Source organism: Melanotaenia boesemani, chromosome 1 (genome assembly GCF_017639745.1).
Source record: "Melanotaenia boesemani isolate fMelBoe1 chromosome 1, fMelBoe1.pri, whole genome shotgun sequence".
Lineage (NCBI taxonomy): Eukaryota > Metazoa > Chordata > Actinopteri > Atheriniformes > Melanotaeniidae > Melanotaenia > Melanotaenia boesemani.
This window is the reverse complement of record NC_055682.1, coordinates 20714767-20733857: the sequence shown is the minus strand read 5'-3', so window position 1 is coordinate 20733857 and position 19091 is coordinate 20714767. Positions and strand designations below refer to the sequence as shown.

The window sequence follows — 19091 nt, the reverse complement described above, 5'->3', positions numbered from 1 at the left end:
ATTCATGATGGACTCTAACTGTTTTCAGTCTTTCTTTTAGAAATGCTGTCATCTAATGACCAATTCAGATCAAATGCTTATTCCTTAAAAGGGAATTTTAGGGCAGAACAAGACGTTTAGCTCATTCCCCAATTATGAAGAACCCTGGGGGAAATGATTTTCTCTGTGCTTGTGTGCTCCCTAGTTTCAGTAAAACAATAAAATGCAATCAGAGCTGTTGATCGTTGCTGCATTAGGAAAGAGTGATTTCGTATAAGATGACTATGAAGATGTTGGCACAGTCTCAGAGTCAACATCTTTACTATTACTAGCCCATATAGCATTTCACTTTAGTGAGTATCAGGTCATTTTGTTCCTTATGTCCTGCATTTGTTTCTAGCTTTAGAAACAGGCAATTTCTTTGTGAGTCACTAGTGTTTAGGATTGAAAATTTTCCAGTAAAATCATAAATAGTCTGTTTGAAGTCCACTGAAAGTTATAATGAAGCTTCAAACATTTTATCCAATTCCTTAAACATCCCATAAAAAACTTAATTAATTTTTTTCTGTGTTATACTGTGAATAAATTGTTCTAAAAGGCATATTGTCTGAAGTTTTACATGTAACTCTTTTTTTCTTTTTGGTTCTGAAAGTTAATTGAGCAAAACATAATTAATTTGAATGACAGATAATTTGATACATGGATTTTTGTCCTTGGATAAACTGACACTTACATTATGCTGAAATAATTGTCTTTTTATTATGATTTAAAGCTAAATTTCATTTGGTCTGAACAGGCAAGTTGATAAGACTTTAATGTTTACTGGGAAAGACCAGCGTTCCTATCTCACTGTTTGTGTCTGTGCTTTTTTTTGTTCCCCTAGGTTTCAAAAGGAAGGAGTTCAGAGGTAAACTGGCTATTGCCATCACGGCCAACTTCATCAACAGGAACTCCACTGCAGAGGCCAAAGTAGAGGAGATCAGTGGAGTGGCCTTCATCTTTAACCAGAAGTTCTTTCTTGACTTGAAGGAGGAGACAGGTGGGGAAACACAGACCAAGAGACTTCCACATGACAGAAAATCATTTACAGAGTTTTTTTTTTTTTTTTAACAGTAAGTTTTTATTTTTTGTAATGACCAGTTATAAATGTATGAAATATCTCTATACATCTCTGATGATGGAGAAATCTCAAATATAATAGATATGGGGGAAGCTACATTTTAGAGAGGCTGGATAAGATTTAACATTTTAATCAAAATTATTAAACAATTATCAGTTTTCAGAAAGGCCATACATGGCAACAGTTTTTTACTTGGTTTTCAGGGATCTGATAAGTTAAACATATTCCACAGGGATTGTTGTCACAGGTGATTTTTGATGCAGACATTTTAATCCACCAATCAAAACGGATCAAATACATCAAGCTTATATTAGTTTTTATTGTTATGTAAATATGTTACATGAGCACACAACCAGAGCTTGGTTGGCAGTCATGGTGTTGTCATTGACTTATTTGATAAACTTCATTTATTATTAGATATACTGAGATAATACCAGCTTCTCACACAATTGTGTACAATGAGAGTAGATTGCATGGCCTCACACACACGTCATCGAGAAGCTCAGTGTTCATGGAAAAAAAATCTTTGTTGCTTCCAAATACTTGGGTGCATATAAATGTGTCAGAAATGTAAGATTATTGGGGGAATTTTTTTAATGAAAATAGTTTATTAAGGTCCGTATTTCACAGAAATACATTCCAATAGACGTCTTTCACTAGAAAAAGCTTTTTTAAATGGACAAAAAGTTTTATAAACCTACCACAAGCTCTTTAAAAGACACTGTAACTGGTAAATAATTCTCCATAGCTGTAATAGTTGGGATTTTGCCATCAGACAGATTCATTTCTTACCCTATTTTATGAGAAAAATAAAATGAGGTGGGTAATGGTGTTTTTTTTTTTTTTTTTCACAGAAAAGGTCTAATTAAGTTAATGGTATCAAGTCATATTCTTAATGTCCAGCCTAATAAAATAAGCAGCTGGAACAGAAATATGTGAGGCAGAGCAAATATTGATATTTCAGTCTGTTAAGTCATTGTTTAACAATTAGCCTTCATCATTGAAAAGTTGTTTGTGGTTCTTCTCATGAGTTGTAGTCATACTGAAACTGTACCATGTCTTCCAGGTATTGATCTGGAGAACATTGTGTACTACAAGGACAACACACATTACTTTGTCATGACTGCTAAAAAACAAAGCCTGCTGGACAAAGGAGTTGTCATTAATGTAAGAAAAAACATAAAATGGTTGTTAATATGATCATTTTATCATGATAACAAGGACTAATCATACTTTTTTAACTTTTATTAAAGCTGTGTCATACAGGTATTGTACTAGAACTGACTGGTTTAGAAAAACTGAGTCCAAAGTGCAGTCAGGCTGAGATTTAATTTGAACTAAATTTCCTATAATTCCATTGTTAGAGATGTAGACAGATTGTCAAGGGTCTCCAATTTGACATTTTGTTATCACATCTGCAAACTGCGCTCATTAATTAGGTCTAGTTATTTTCCATGGTAACCTGCAAAAAGGCAAAGCCTCTTGAGGAAATTAGGTAATTTGTAAAAGAAATATTAGACATAGTAATGCTTTTTAACTTTTGTGTGCTGCTAAAAAGATTATGCAAATATGAATCTAATGAAGAAGCCAAAGCTTTCTCTGTGTGTGAACCTGTTTCTGTTCAAACAGGATTACGCTGACACTCAGATGCTGCTGAGCAGTGAAAACGTTAACCAGGAAGCTCTTCTGAGCTACGCCCAAGAGGCTGCTGACTATGGCACCAACTACCAGCTTCCCATGCTTGAGTTTGCCATGAACCACTGCGGGCAGCCAGATGTAGCAATGTTTGACTTCACAAGCATGCATGCCTCTGACAACGCTGCTCTGGTCAGGGAGAGATTTGGACACCAGCTGCTGGTGGCGCTGGTTGGCGACAGTCTGCTAGAGGTACGGAAACATTTCAAGTAAAGTAAATAAGTTCAGTTCAGTTCAGGCCCTGACTGCCTGAGAAAATTTGGATAATGAAATTCCTGTGGCCAGATGCTGCTGGTGAAGGTCAGAGAGACAGGAAAGTGGGGCCATTTACGATGCTGGCAGCTGTTGTTGATGTTCTTGTTGCCCCGTTCTGTGAATTGGCCTGCTTCCTCTTTGGGCATGGACTCATCTTGATGTTGCCATGAGTCACACGTAGTTGGTGTTGGTGGTTCTGAAGCGTAGAGGGAGAAAAACATCATGTACTGTACATTTAAGGAGATGTTAAATGTGGCTCTATGAACATGTGCAGGCAGATCATAAAGGTTACAAAAACACCCACTAAAAGAAATATGTCTAAAAAATTCAATGTCTGAAATCAGACCTTTGGTATGTGACATTGCAAAGCAAAACATAACGAACAGAGCAGCAAAAGCATATCTTAAATTCCAGACAAGCCTGGAAAACTGCAAAAAAAAACATGATTCCTGAGCATTTTCTTCTTTATGCACTGAGAAATGTTTTATCCAGATTTTTCCTTTGTTTTCCTTGTTTCTTTGGTTTTATTTTCCAAAATTAGACTCCAACATTTTTCTACTTAATTAACTGAATCATGCTTTTCTGCTCTGTCCACGAGTGTTTTCAGTGCAATAGATGTCTCATTAGAAGTACATCATGTTATGTCCATCTGTATTAAATCACCTTTTCTTTTGTTTGACCAGAATACTCATCATCACACCACTAAACAGGAGACTTGTTGTTTTTAACCTGCTTACAGTTTTTGCAATTCTATATTTTACATTTAAAGAAATTTTGTCTCCTTATGGATACAACACCAAAGCACTGTTTAATTTATCCTGCACAGCCCTTCTGGCCAATGGGAACAGGTTGTGCTAGAGGTTTCTTGGCTGCTTTTGATACAGCCTGGATGGTAAAGAGCTGGGCTGAGGGTCGGACAGTCCTGGAAGTGCTGGCGGAAAGGTACACAGACTTTATATTTATGAACATTTTTGTGCAATTTAAATTGAAAGATCTAACCATGTTTTTGTGTGTGTGTGTGTGTGTGTGTTTTCTTTAGGGAGAGTATTTACAGACTACTACCACAAACAACTCCTGAAAACATTGCTAAAAACTTTGAACAATACACTATAGATCCAGGAACCCGATATCCTAACCTTAATTCCGCTTGTGTCAGGCCTCATCAGGTGAGTAAATCTTCACGTAACTAATCAAAATGAACAAAAGGTTGTGATTGTAACCATTGTCCCTGTCCCTTGCTGTTTCAGGTGCGTCACCTGTACGTTACTGGAGAGCTTAATTCCTGCTCTCTGGAGCGTGCTGCTACAATACGGCGACCAGTCAATCTCAGCAGACAAGGTAAGTGTTTCAGAAGTCAACAGTCAAAGCAAAAGTGCTTCAGACTCATCTCCAGGTTATTCCAGGTAGTGATCCCACTGACTCAGTTTCCTCCTTTTGTGACATAGTGGCCAAAATCTGCCTATTTATTTTTGTCTTGTTCAAATACATTTAAGTAATTAATTTTAACTCCAGTTTAAGGAATAAAAAAGTCAAGAGCTGAGATTTGAGCACCACTTTCTAAGTTCAGTATGTTTCTGTCTTCGAAGTTACACCATTAACACAAAATAAAACACCCACATAGTTTTTGGACTTCAGTTATGGAAGGTAAAATTATTTAATGCTTGAGGCAAACACTAAACATAAAGTTAGATCTTATCTGTGCTTGTAGCAGAAAGACGCTTTATATGTTGTTTGTTTTACTAAAGTTACATTAGTGATTACACAAGGACAACCAGCAAGTCCAGACAGAGACGAGTACATACCTCAGTACCGTCTCCCACCTTATTTAAAAAGGTTTGTTGAGTGTGGCTGTGACATCATTCTCCGAATTGAATTTCCTGATGGTTTGCATGACTGGTTTTTCTGTCCCTTCTTGTCCTTCTCTGGTGTTATTGTGAGAAATCTGACTGCTCTGAAAAAAAATCTGCCTTTGTATGTTTCTTTTGTAGAGTATGTGATCAGACCATCAAGGCTTCTTACATGGTGCCAGAAACAGACGGAGGGCTACAAGAATGTGTCAATCACCGACTTGGCATCATCTTGGAGAAGCGGCATTACCCTCTGTGCTCTCATCCACAGGTTCAAACCACAGCTGATGTACGTAAGACACACTAGATCATACCCTAGCTAGTCTGCTAGATAAACAGTGTCATTTAGTGCAATTCCACCTCAGCCTGAATTTAATGTAGACATGCATGCACATGATCATACCCGTTTATGTTACAGGTGTGTTATGTATTTTTGGAATTACAGCTTGGTACTGATCTGTGTTTTCGGCTGCATTCACGGTCTCCTGATAGATGGAAGAAGATACTTAACATATAGTTTTCTGGTTTTATATGGTGTAAACAGAAAATATTTATTAAGATAGATATGCTGTAAAAAGCAAATCTCCTAGTACTGCTAGTCCACAAATGCAACCTCTAAGTGATGTTAAGTGACTTAACTGTGGTTGACAGACGAGACTTAAAGGTGAGCTAGCTAGCATCTGACTGACAAGTCTGGCTAAAAACTGAGCAAGAAAACACATTTGAAATTGCAGTAAATATTAAACCAGTTTACTTTACTTTGTTATACTACCCACAGAAATGATGCCAGCAAACTGAAATCAGAAATAACAATTAAAACAAACAAAAAATACTGTAGAGAATATGTTTTCTCTTTTGTCTGTTTTCTGAAATGGCACTCTCTGACAGATGTTTTTTTTCTGTTACTGTGTTTTTTGTGTTTTATATAATGTGGTTTTTCCTCTGCATCTAAATAGAAAAATGATCTTTTAGTCCAAGGGGGAAAAAAAAATAAAACTATACCATGCTGTTTTTCAGCAGCAGCCTATTCAGACAGCAGATTAGTACATTTACAAAAGTAATTATATCCCCTCACCCTTTAATTATTGCCTTCATACTTCGGCACATGCCAGGGCAATTTCATGTGGTCCTGTAAGTTTCCAGGAAGCGCTGGCATTTTCCCTCTGGTCCCTTCAGATGCAGGCCTGTCAGCAGAGCAGCGAGGGGAGCAGGTTCACAGTGTTCCTCAGCACTTTCTGAATAACCCCAATGTTTGTGTGTCCTGCTGCTAGGTTACTGCTCTCCTCTTTACATTGCTTCTCATGATATCTGCACACTGTCAGTGTAGGCAGACACATCTGACCCATTTTTGCTACAGTTCAAAGTAATTTGCTGCCATGTTTTGTTGCAATGTGAGAAACAATTTCTTCGGAAGGGCTGGAAGTTTGATGGGAAGTTAAGCTCCCATTGGGCTTACATTGACTGTTCATATCAGTGAGTAGATAATCTTACACTTGCTCACTCCCAGTCACCTGATGTGTAGAAATGAAAGTATGAAAGGCCCTGTCAAGACATAATTCCTTCAAAGAGTCTCAGTTTCTTACTGCCACATTCCTGTCCTACCATTCATTCCGATTCGATAAGTAGGTCGTAGGTAAAGGGGTTACAGGAGAGTTTAATGTCTGTTGTAGAAGAATCAGGGGAGCTGGGAACCAGAAAATTATGACAACTCACAATATATTGCAGTAATAACTTACCATACTGTATATTGCCTTGTTCTAACCTTACTTTGGGTCCTCTTTCATTGCCTGCTTTTATCAGAGATTTTGACTCACTGAATGAGGAGGATCACGCTGCGAACCTGCAGCTGGCTTTTGACATCAGCGAACGGGAATTTGGGATTCGACCTTTCGCATCTGTGAAGGAGCTAAGTGACAACCAGGAGCTTGATAAAACAAGCATAATAACTTACTTATCCAAGTTCTATGAGCTTTTTCGTGGAACACCTCTACCTGCGTCAGGTATGCTTGTTGCTGCAGAACCCAGAAGAGTGGATGAAAACAATAAAGATTATCCCTCCAAGGAAGTCAGAAATAATAATAATGTGCTCAACCTCGCACTGCCCAGGAAACGAGTGCCAAAGGTAACTCCACCTGCACCTTATTTGTTTGAATCTAATCCACAGAAAACAAGTTTATCTTTCCAATGTTTGTTTTCTGTGTGTACCCCAAGTATTTTAAGCATTTTATTATGTCTCAGTGTGAAAATTGTTTTATTTCAGTGATGAGTGAGTAATTGTGTTTTCAGGATGAGAAGAAGTCAGACGGTACAGACCCATTTTACAAAAGAAGGCGAAAGTTCTGCTATTTGGAGGTTTGTTAAAATACAGTCTGTTAGCACAAATGTACAATGGTCTTTTAATATATTCTTACTTATTTTTTTCCTCTTTTTTTCTTTTTTTTTTTTTGCTCCTCTTCAGGCCACCAATCTGTCCAGTAACGGCGCCTCAGTGCGAGATGATCAGGATCCCAAAGAAAATAAAGTGCGCTCAATGGCTACCCAGCTGCAGGCCAAGTTTGAAAATAAAACTAGCTACACCATTCGCAAAACGCAGGTAAAAACACAACCATGAGTTTTATATTAGTGTTGTGTATTAAATTCTTTTTAGCTTAGAATCCAAGGACAGTTACATTTGTGTATCTAGCTGTATATTTGTCTTCTTAAACAATTTGTTTTACATCTTTCCTAAGTACGCAAAGTTAAAACAGACATTTTTGCTCTTTTCCATAGTTCATAAATATGTTTGAAATTTCCTGTGTTGTCAGCTGCTGTTTAGAAGTGTTCTGTGCTTTGAATGATGCAAAACTTTCCTCTTGTCTGTTATTTCCAGCTTCTAATGTTCTGCTTTGTCTGTTTCTGTACCTTTTAATTAAAACTTTTCCCACTCCTTTATAAAATCTCAGTCTGACTGTGAGAGGTCCTTGCTGCTCACTCCTCTTGACCTGACTGAGAGTCTTCCTGTTAAACCCAGCCCTCTGGTACCACCCAAACCTCCTTCAGTGACACAGGTAGCCTGGAGTAACATAAATTGTCCAAAGGAGTCAAAAAAAAAAAAAAAAAAAAACTGTCTGTAAAATGTCACATCAAATAGAAGGTTGTTTGAATGCATTTTTCTGGCTGTCTAAAACATACTTCATTAATCAGTGTAGGTAAAATAAAGAGTTCCTATGTGTATCATCCCTTTCAGTTTGAAGTCAGTATCAGAAAAGCAGCTGAACAGTTAATCCGCCTTCCTCCAAAGACTCTGCCCAAACCCCATCTCCGGCCTCAGGACCAGCATCATTTTACCTTAGTGAAGCTCAGACATGTCGATCAAACATTTGTTGAAACGAGGCCCCAACCTAAGACTGAGAGTCCAGAACTTCCTGCTTCTCCTTCCTCTCGCCAATCAGCAATCCATTTCATGACAAGAATCCTCCATCGCCTTAGGGAGGTGGACGAGCACATGTCTGAGGTGAACAGCATCTCTTGCTTCTTCTATATCTTCTCTGTTCTGTTTTTTCACACCTTTGACACTGCTGCAGGTTTGGATCCCCAGAGGTCCTTTGAGTGAATGTTGATTATACAGTATATTATATCCTGATTATACATTTTGGTTTGTGTAATGTCTAGCCAGAGTACCCAATTATAAAGCCCAACAGAAATGGCAAGAACAGGCCTGCAAGCCTGGCATTAACTGAGACAGACACACAAATGGACCATTGTGCAATCTTGGTTCTGCTGGGACAAATTGGCTGGACTGCATGCACATATGAGCTGTTTAGATTATTATTATGTATCTTTAATCACCATCTTGAATTATTTATTATGGAAGGAAAGCTTTTAAAAAAGTAAGATTCATCAACTATGTCATGAAGTTAGTTTATTATGAAAACCATAAAGTAGCTTAATACATATTTTTTTATCCATGACTATTATTTCCCTTTATCAGTGTAACATGTACATATGGGGCTGTGTTATTATTATTTAAAAAACTTCATATATTATAAACTTAGCATGAAAAGTAAGTAAATTTGTGTTTGGTCAGTTATTTCTTTGATGTAGCAATGCTTACTGGGAATGCTGGCAATTTATCTGACACCATCTCCAGAATTTGGGAATGGAGAGGACAGAATGACTTGCCTGCAGTCTTGACCTCAACCATATTAAACACTTGTGGGATCAGCTCGGGCATGCTGTTTGTGCCAGAGTGACCAACACAGCCACATTGGCTGACTTGCAGCTTGAAGAATGGGAGGCCATCCCACAGCAGTCTGCTGGTGACCAGCATGAGGAGGAGGTGACAGACTGGTGTGGCTGTGTAGAGGCATTCCACACTCTACTGAGGTCACTGTTTGTTAAATTAATTAATTCAGATTCAGAAATCTTCAGACTTCAGTAATTCAAACCAATAAATGACATGAAAGTCAGTAGCAGAAAAAGCTGTTGGGCATTGACAGAGAAGAAGTTTTTCATAGCTGCAGCCTGCATGTTTAACTCTGCTGCCCATCCCACAGATACATTTTCCTTACATATGTGGCACTATTTAAAATGTAAATAAATAATGGTGTAAGATTTAATGCCATTTAATGCTTCCTTACTTTTTGTGTTAAGTTTACATTAACTTATTTGTCTATGAATCACATGTTTATGACGACATCCCTCAAACTCAAACAAAATTTTGCTTTATGAAAATATTTCAAATAGCTGACATGGTTTTCAGACCCTCATTATGTACCTAATACCCTTTTTTCTTTCTAGCTTACACCCAAAAAATAATTTTTAATTACTTTAAAACAAGTAATGAAATAAGAAACTTGTCTCAAGTGAGTATAAAATCAGGTTCACTACATTGTTCCCAACCTTGTTCTCTCCATCTAAACACCACATTCTTATGCGGTTCATCTTTCCATTTTCAACAGGTCAGAAAATCTGGCTTTTGAGTGTAATGGTAAAATGTTTGATTAGTATTCAGTACCACATCAAATTACTCCGCAATAGTCACAGGAACATGTCAAATCTGGCTCTAATTGGCAGTGGCAGCACAACACATGTGAATTGTAACTGAAGATGCTGTGCTTGGTTTTAGAAAATGGGCATAACTTACTTTTTCTTAACATAAAAACATATTTAATATAAGGTCTCACCAGGAGGCTGAAACTGATAGCAGAAACTCAAGGATAAAAAGAGAAGAAACTATCAATCTTTACCGACGGTCAGACAGCTGGCAGCTCAACCTGTGCTGCTGTGTGGATTTTATGTCTGCAGTCCAGTCAAAAACAATTATGAGTATTATCTTACGAAGTCATTTTATCAGAAAACGCTGTTCAACACAGTTTGGAAGGTACAATGTGATGTCATTCCTTCATGTTGTGGTTTACAGCACTGAAACTTGATCTCCTCTAAATGTCAAAGTAACAGGAATTAAAAAGATATTTAAGTTACTGACTTTATTATTTTTCAAACCTGTATTATTCATGTCAGATATGACATTCTTGGTTTTAATTTCTCTTAAAGGAGTGTTTGTCTCAGCTTTGTATTCCAGTGCAATATGAGTAACCACATCAAGTGGGGTGTGAAATTAATGTAATAAGGCAGCCAACCTACCACACAGGGAAGCGATTGTTTCCCTCTCTAGACAATACACTTTTAGTTGCCTTTTGCTGAAAAAGTAGAACAGAAAGGCCTTTGATCATTTAACTGTGCAGTGCTCATGAAGTGGTTAGGTTGGCTAGTTATGTCTACAAACAGAAAGCTCCATGTGTTGGCGAGTGAATGTGCTTCGGTGTACTGAGGAAGTGAGACTGATGACTTTTCTTTTGTCATCCTGCAGAGAAAAGCTCAGACACAACAGGTTAGAGAGTTTCATACAAAAAGTGTAAAGGAAAAAGCTGTTCACCTTAGGGGATTGTTCTCAGGAGACAGCTCTGATGTGTTCAAGGTGACTATCCCAACCTGGACCTATGAACTCACGTATGTGTTGTGCACTCATTCTCCCTTATTGAGTGCTTGCATGTTGAAGCATGTCATGTTTGCATAAAGTTGTTTTATCGCTTGTCAATTGGTCTTATTTGGTTTACTTAACGGAAAATTAGTTCATACTGTTTGTTCCAGTGAGATGTTTATATTCAAAAAGTATAAACATTAAGGATGTTTGGTTTTTGAGATCTGTATTCTTGTCATAATTCTTTTTATTATTATTATTATTATTATTATTATTATAACACAAGTAATTCTACCAAAGCATTAAGTTTTGCATCAAAGCTTTGCTTTAACTTCTTATTTTGCCCCTTGTGCTTTTAATTACCAGCAGCCCCCACAGAATAGAAGTGTGTGTGTTTTTGCCGTGGCACTTTGGGATTTCTCTGCTCCACCCAAGCGTCTTGCTCCAACTGCACAGCCAGATGTTAGAGCTGCACCTACACTAACTTGTTATAAAAGAACATCTCCTTCTAAACTGTTATGTTCTATCCTCCAACCAAAGTGCTGAAATAAAAAGCAACTCAACCTCTTTTCAAAAGTACTGAAGACATTTAACTTTAGTGACTGCTGGTTAGTTTAAGCCTCACATGCGTCACTGATCCATCCACCCATTCTGTTGGTCATGCAAGTAACTGTTTTTTCTTTTTCATTAGTATTAGTTTAAACAATAATCAACAATAATCAACAAAGGGCAGCTGATAAATATTATGGATAAAGGCTATAATTATGCAGATGATTTGGTCTTCCTCCAGAAAGTGCATAATTCCCCTATCATACGTAAAACCCTTAAATCTTTTGGTAAAAAAGTTTTGAAGGGGGAACAGATTTTTAGAAATAAACTTACCTTGCCTTTTGTGATTGCCACCAGTTTTTCATGTGGGAGAATATTGAGAATCTCTTTGTACCATAATGTGATAGTTGGTGGGCTCGCTTTAATCCAGTTAAATATAATACACTTTCCAGCAATTTAGAGGAACCTCTCAAGAAATGTTTGATTTGAAGCTGTAGTACCTTAGAGAGAAGGCCAAGAAGAAAAATACTGGGATCTTTTTTTATCTTTACTTCAAAAATATCATTGATTATATTGTCGATGTGAGTCCAAAATCTAGAGATGAGTCTGCACTCCCACAAACCACCGAAGTAGGTCTCCCTGTCTGATTATGCAAAGTGAAGATGTGGTGGTATCAATTTTTTGCAAGTATTGTGAAATGCAATCTATGGAGTATCTTGTATTGAGGTTCCCTCCGCCTGTTACAGGTAGTTGCTCTTATCTATCGCCTCTTTCCAGTCATCCTCAATACATTCAATGCCCAAGTCACTTTCCCTTTTACGTAAGATGTTGGGTTATTCATATGTGTCACGGGAAAGTAACTATGAATAAATGTTTCCAGTTCATTAAGTTATGGAGCAGTAGTAGGGAAAATTATTAAGTGTAGATATTAGAGATGTTTTGGTCTCAAGATTCAAAGAGTTGTTTGCTGTGAAACCTCCTGGAAAGATTGAAACTCCCCAGAAGCCAATTTAGAACTAAAAATTCCTTTAAAATGAGACATGAAATGTCTTCAAGAAGTTGGAAAAGGAGTTAATTTGCCTTTTATTCAGGTATTTAGGATTTCCTTGAACTGGATGATTAAGAATCTACACCAACAGCTCTCATCTTTTATCTCCTTTCAACGATTTCACTGTTTATCTTTTTCTCAGAGTGGTTCAGTACAAAGGGTGTTTCCTCAGTCGAGTGACAAATGTCACTCATGTGAGAGGCGTGTTTACATGGTGGAGAGGGTCTGTGCCGAGGGCCTCTACTTCCACAGGGAGTGTTTTCGCTGTTCGACCTGCAGCACTGCTCTTCGACAGGGAGCACAAGTCTTCCACTCTGAAGAAGGTGTGTGTCTTCAAGGAGCCACATATCGTTGACACAGAACAGCATTCATGTCATTTTGTTGACATATTTAATCTTGACATGTTTTATAATCTTACAGGGAAACTGTACTGCAAACTTCATTTTGCTCAACGAAACAACACTGCAAATGTGCGGAGGAGTTTCTCTCTGCCCTCAGTAAGTGCCCCTCATGTTTAACTGTCCTACTATATTACCTGTTAAATGTCTAAATTCTTTATTCACATCATCCTCTCTTAGAACCATCACAGAGTTCAGGAGCGACGTGCTGCTGATGAAGAAAGCTCCCATTCCAGCGGTACAGCAGACCTGCAGAGTCAACCTGCAGCAGGTACCTGCAGTTCGTTCTTAAGAAAACAGCTCAGCTGGCCCCTGAGTGTGACTCGCGCTGTGTGTAATGCCCCATGGTATCTGTCCCGCCATGTGCGCAGTGCAGCACAGGCCATCACCAGTCACCTGAGGGACAACACCCAGGACTACACACTGCTGTATGAGCTACTGAGCATGAGTTTACCCCTGCTCTTTGTTTTGCAAGAGGTACTCCTGCAGATGTACTCTGAGGTTGTGCCTGATGAGCCGAGCTCATTACAGCCTGCACTGCTCTGGCTGCAGGAGCATATCGGGCACAGGCTCATCTAGTTTCTCAGCAGACCTCAGCTGTTAATATTTAACCCTGAACATTACTCTATGATGCCATTAAATCTTAGGATGAGGTGCACACCACCTGGAATGTTCTCATCTTATTGCCATTTTATAAATGTGTGCAAGCACCTTCTTGATGTTTACGCAACTTTTACAATGACACTGTAAGTGGATTTGCTGGTGTGTTAGATGTACCAAAGCTTTGTGCAGTTACCTCTATGCAGTTTATTTGGGACAGTTTTTTGGGTAGCGGATGTTCCACTGAAATGTTTTTCAGTGGGTTTAATGAGGAAACTGAACAGTAATGTTATACTGAGCTAAACTAATAGGTTAAAATGAGTTAAAATGCAAATAAAAAAATAGAGCAAAATCACTGCATTACAGACTTTAGACTGATGAGATGTCTAATTATCATTGTTTTAGGATTTACATATTTTCTCAAACTGTTTCACTAATATAGTCCTGTAATTTTTTTTATTGTATTTTCTTTGTCATGAGGATAAGACTGACTAACTTGATGCACTTTATCTTTGAGAGTGGCCTTGTCAGTGTAGCAGTAACTGTCACATTTGACAAAAGTCAGGTCTCATGTTAACAGTCATCATTGTGCAAATTCTTGTTTGACTCACATCCGTGCTTCTGCTGTATGTTTATTTTATTTAATTTAATTTTTTTTTTTTTTTGCATGCTGAACTGTTTTTATAGGCATGTGAGCATTTTTTTTTTTATCACTGATAACACCAAAGATTCTGTGATACTGTGGACTATCCAGAAAACTGTAAAGTATTTAGCTTTATTTTGCTGCCATCTACTGTTTACTGAGAAAATTACATGAAAAGTCACCCCAACTCATGTTTACCATTGCAAACAACTATATTTGTAATGGCCTTTTTTGCTGTATCTTGCATGCTGTGATATATTTGAATGTATTTCCAAAGCATGTTGTAGGAAGATCAACTGCAAACCTCTTTGACTGGAAGCCACGTGGCTTCTTCCTGTTTAGATACACAGTCCAACGATGCTCAAGAAGCACTTTAGAGTTAGTTTAACTTTAAATAAAGTGTACAATATTTTTTAAAGTGTTTACATGATGGTGATTCTTTGTGTTTTGTAACCAGCTTTATAATATTTAATGCTGAATGGCAGAATTAGCCATATGAACAAAATGTCTTGTTTACTGTGCCGTGCAGGTGGAAAACTTCACTGTTTTAAAATACCAAAGAGCTCTTTTCATTCACCAACTGGACTTGTAAAACATTTAATTTATACATCTGTAGAACAAAATGACATTCATGCAAATTAATCAGAATACCAACTTTTTTACGAATGTTTTTTCTTTTTTTTCTTAAAATATTTTGTACTCTTTTGCATTCTGCATTTTTATTTATATCTTAATGCTTTCTCTGTTTGAAATTGTGTTTTTTCCTTTCCTTTTCATTCAGCTGATGACTTTTATGAAGTGTGTGAGACAGACGGATGGTTAGGAGAAATGACATTTTGAAGGTGATCTCCTGCATGGTCACATGGTTATGTGCCATAAATAAATAACTGATACAAAGTGCCTGGTTTGGCCTATATAAGCTCATGACTAATGTGTGGCTTCAGTTTCTAGGAGTGAATTTGCTGATGTAGCATGGTGTGACCCTCTGCACTCTCAGGGTGTGAAATGCCATTAAATGCTTTAAATGTCATCGTGCATGAAGTGGTCCTTGCTGAGAGAAAACTTGATCCCCCCCACACCCACCCTTCTGATTGACTGTTTATCTACATTATCTGCATCTCAGAGAGCTACTATACACTTAAAAGTGGTGCTTACACCAGTGTTTCCTTACAGGTATCGGACAGTGTGAAAAATCTATTTTTGTGGCTCCAAAGGAATCAATATTTTCAAGTGATGAAACACAAATCAGTTTCTGCTCTATCTGAAGACTATATAACAATATGAAAAAAGTGAGTGTGGAATTAAAGCTCTGCAGTCTGCTCCTCTTCCTCTGCTGAATGCAAGTAAATCGAGGGGATGAGGCTCATCTGTGGTGAAATCATCAGCATTTCCTCACTAGCTGGAGAAAAAAGAAAATAGACTGTTTGCCCTTTTTTTGTGTGTAGTTAGTGTAAGGTAAGACAGAAGCTGTTCATTATTACAGTATATCTAAAATTTTGTCAGGGGAAGGGGGAGAGGGTGCTGAATGAGAACAAGCAAAGATTCCTTTCTGCTGCCTCAGTGAAGATGGACTGTGAGAATACTGGGCTCTCTTTCAGACTGAACTATTGTGACACACTTCTAAACAGGATCACTAGTCTACAGAGACTCCAGTATGTCCAGAGCTGATGGTATGGAAACATTAACATATTACACCCATTCTCCACTCCCTTCACTGGCTTTCCATCTCCCTCAGGATTGAATATAAGGTCTCCCTTCCCACTTCCCTGTGCCTATATGGAAACACCCCTCCATGCCTCAAAGAACTACTCATCCCACAAACCACAATATGCTCCTTTCACTTAAACTGCCTCTTCATTCCCAGGGCAAAGCTCAGCATCATGGGAGATAGGGCCTTCTGTATTGTTACCCAAAATTTGTAGAATACTTTTCATGACACCCATAGGTCCCTAAAATCCACAGAAAGTTTTTAAAAAGGACTAGATTTTTTGATTATTTTTACACCTTCTTTTACTCATCATGAATTTTCTCTTATAAATTGATTTTATGCTTCTTTCTTTTTGTGTTTTGTTATGTTTTTATTTTACATTTTTAATGTGAATGCACTTTGAAATTTCTTAATGTAAAATGCATTATAGATTTATTATTATTATTATTATTATTATTATTATTATTATATACAGTCTCTTTAGACATTTTGCACAGAGAAACAGTTGGAGCAAGGCAGCTGCAATCAGGACACATCAGGCTCTGTAGCTATTTTCCTCTGGCTGCACCAGCTGGGAACCAACTGTGTAACAAAACAGCTTTACCTGATTGGCTTAATGCCTCTCTGACACGCCGTGATATAATTTCAGTTTCAGAACTTCTGAGCTTTATTTCCTGTGGTGATTTCATCTAAAAGGGGTGCCATTTATTAGATCTGGTAGTTTTTATTTGCAGCAGGATAGCTGTGAAAACAGGTTAGTCCAGTGTTTGCTGACACTTTAATGTAAAAGAATTAATACCCCTGAGAATCATATTTTTTTATTCTTTCAATCTCCTTTCAAACTTTTGTTCTTCTGAATTTGGGGCTCTCAGAGAAACAAATGGAACTGATATGCTTGGAAAACATGTCTGAAATTAATGTTGCACCCCTTCAATCATTGGCAGCTAACCAAGAAGCCAGCTGCAGGTAGCTGAAGCTGCAATATTGGGCACGTCCTAATCCAGACCATGTAGGAGAGGCCATTTCACATCTTCTCTTTCCAGACTGTAAAAATTGCATATCTGTGACCCAACGTGGAAACTTACTTGCTTTTTTTTTGCTGCTCACTCATGATAAATTGACACCTTTGTTATGTAATCTTCATGAAACACTGAAATCTTCTTGTCTGCACCTAAAAACTGTTTTCTGGGAGGTAATGTGCTTTTTTGTGTAGTAAATTATGTTTTTAGTTTGTTTTTGTTTCCAGATAAATTTGAAAGCTGATTTTTGTATCTACAACACAATGCTAAAGATGGACTGAGATAAAGTGTGTGCACCAGGTTTGTCTGGTACCTTTTTTACTGCAAAGATCTGAGAATTGCAACTTTATGAGATGAATTATGCTTATAATAGAAAGCTTTATATTAGTATATGTTCTGCAGTGTTGCTTTTAGCCTTTAAATGTAAATATTACTAATCCTTCCTGTTAAATAAGAAGATATGTCCAATAAGTCCAGTCTGTTTCACTCTGATTGCTATTCTCTAAGAGTAGAATTAATATTGTTTAAGACCAATTGGACAAAATCACCTTCATCAAATCACTAAAAAAAACAGAAAATTATTAGGGCTGCTATACTTTACATTTCAAAGTTTTTTAAGTCCACAACTTGAAATGATGTTACATTGTGCATCAATAAAGAAGCATCAGTCATGGATTACATTGTTCATTTATCATGGATGTTTTCAGATGAATAATCTCCTTTCTGTGTACAGATGTTAACATCTGTCTCTGTGTTGCACCTTGTGTGAGTGGAATAAAATCTGGTTTGTAAATTATATAAAGAACTGGAACGTGTTTTTCTTAGCCTGTTCATTAACGGACAAAGAGCTCCGAGAGCTGAGTCTCTGCGTTCTGACATGTATCAGTAGGCGTATAAGTGAACTAAAGAAAGTCCTTGACTCCAAAATCTAAACAATCTTCATTTCATGACTGAATGTTTTCACAATTGTTAATTACAGTTTTTAAATAACATGGAATTGGTTTACCAAAAAGTGCAGTTTTCTTCTTTCAACGTTACTTCATTAAAGCCATTTGTATTTGAAGGGCATAAACAAGTCACTCATTCATAATTATACGTAAGTAGAAATGAAGAGTATTACTATGTGCAGAAGAGCTTTGATACAGTTTCTGTAATTGTAGGACAGAAGGAGGCGCTGTGATTTTGAACCGATGTTACTGCATGAAGCTGCATGAAAAAAGCTTTCAAAAAGACAAAATATGGGAATATGAGCAACTTGGAAATGTTTACTATAAAAGATGAAGTGACAGAATATCTAGATCTGGTGACATTTTTAGATTCATTACTCATTTAGCCTCTTTTTACATTGATGCACTGAGCAGCAGCTCCCCTAATTTAGGAATTAAGGATTTTTATATCTGGTAAAGTGTCTGTCTTGTTGCACAGCTTTACTAAATACAAATCTAAATGCAGTGCTCAGTAAATTCTGGATAAAAACTGATTTTAAAAGCTCTTGATGTTTTTATACACTCGACTTTACATTTTAAATTAGTTCTGAAAATAAAATATTTCATCAAAACAACTACAATATTTAGCAGCTAAAGATTTAGAAATTACCTACAAAAATTTATGAGTGAGAAAATTTTATCTTAATAAATAATAATAATAATAATAATAAATTTTATTTCTTGGCGCCTTTCAAACACCCAAGGTCACCGTACACAAAAGGAAAAATGAATAAAAAGACAATAAAAATATAAATTACATAAGAGTTAAAAGAAGCTAAGGGACATTGAAATAAAAAATTACACAAAACAGTCAGTTTACATGAGTTATAGGGAGTATACCAGTTTAAACAGGTGGGTTTTGAGTGCAGATGTGAATGATCGAAGAGAATTGATGTTCCGAATCTCGGATGGAAGTGCGTTCTAGAGCTGCTCCCCATGGTAGAGAGACGGGCAGAGGGAGCAGTAAGGTGAACGGAGGAAGATGACCTGAGAGCACGAGCGGGAGTGGCAATATGGAGGAGATCAGACAAATAAGGAGGGGCCAGATTGTGAATACCTTTGAAAGTGAGGACCAGTAATAAAGTTGTGTGTGTGTATATATATATATATATATATATATATATATATATATATCAACATGGGCACAAGTCCTAGCTCATATACCTGAACTGATCAAAACTACTCAACACACTGAGTATCCAGAACTGCTCGAACACCTCAGTGTTTTTATTCTGAGCAACTCATCTACAGAGTGAACCAAAGGTCTGTGATGATGTCATGG

At 37.2% G+C, this 19091-nt stretch overlaps 1 protein-coding gene across 4 annotated transcripts in view; it reads left to right on the top strand.

Moving 5' to 3' along the window:
* mical2a (microtubule associated monooxygenase, calponin and LIM domain containing 2a) overlaps positions 1 to 14519 on the top strand; it is a 35181-nt gene extending 20662 nt beyond the window's left edge. The window contains exons 6-21 of one of the 4 annotated variants that reach the window (XM_041983022.1): positions 863 to 1018; positions 2166 to 2266; positions 2729 to 2986; positions 3876 to 3991; positions 4089 to 4215; positions 4297 to 4387; positions 5038 to 5185; positions 6697 to 7018; positions 7183 to 7248; positions 7355 to 7489; positions 7839 to 7943; positions 8123 to 8389; positions 10748 to 10855; positions 12598 to 12778; positions 12876 to 12952; positions 13034 to 14519. In XM_041983022.1, the coding sequence (XP_041838956.1) occupies positions 863 to 1018; positions 2166 to 2266; positions 2729 to 2986; positions 3876 to 3991; positions 4089 to 4215; positions 4297 to 4387; positions 5038 to 5185; positions 6697 to 7018; positions 7183 to 7248; positions 7355 to 7489; positions 7839 to 7943; positions 8123 to 8389; positions 10748 to 10855; positions 12598 to 12778; positions 12876 to 12952; positions 13034 to 13432 (2657 nt within the window). In that variant the 3' untranslated portion in view covers positions 13433 to 14519. Of the gene's footprint in view, positions 1 to 862; positions 1019 to 2165; positions 2267 to 2728; positions 2987 to 3875; positions 3992 to 4088; positions 4216 to 4296; positions 4388 to 5037; positions 5186 to 6696; positions 7019 to 7182; positions 7250 to 7352; positions 7490 to 7838; positions 8024 to 8122; positions 8390 to 10747; positions 10856 to 12597; positions 12779 to 12875; positions 12953 to 13033 lie in introns of those variants that run through there. The other 3 variants (XM_041983031.1, XM_041983041.1, XM_041983050.1) reach the window with 3 other exon arrangements.
* Positions 14520 to 19091: the final 4572 nt, after the last annotated feature.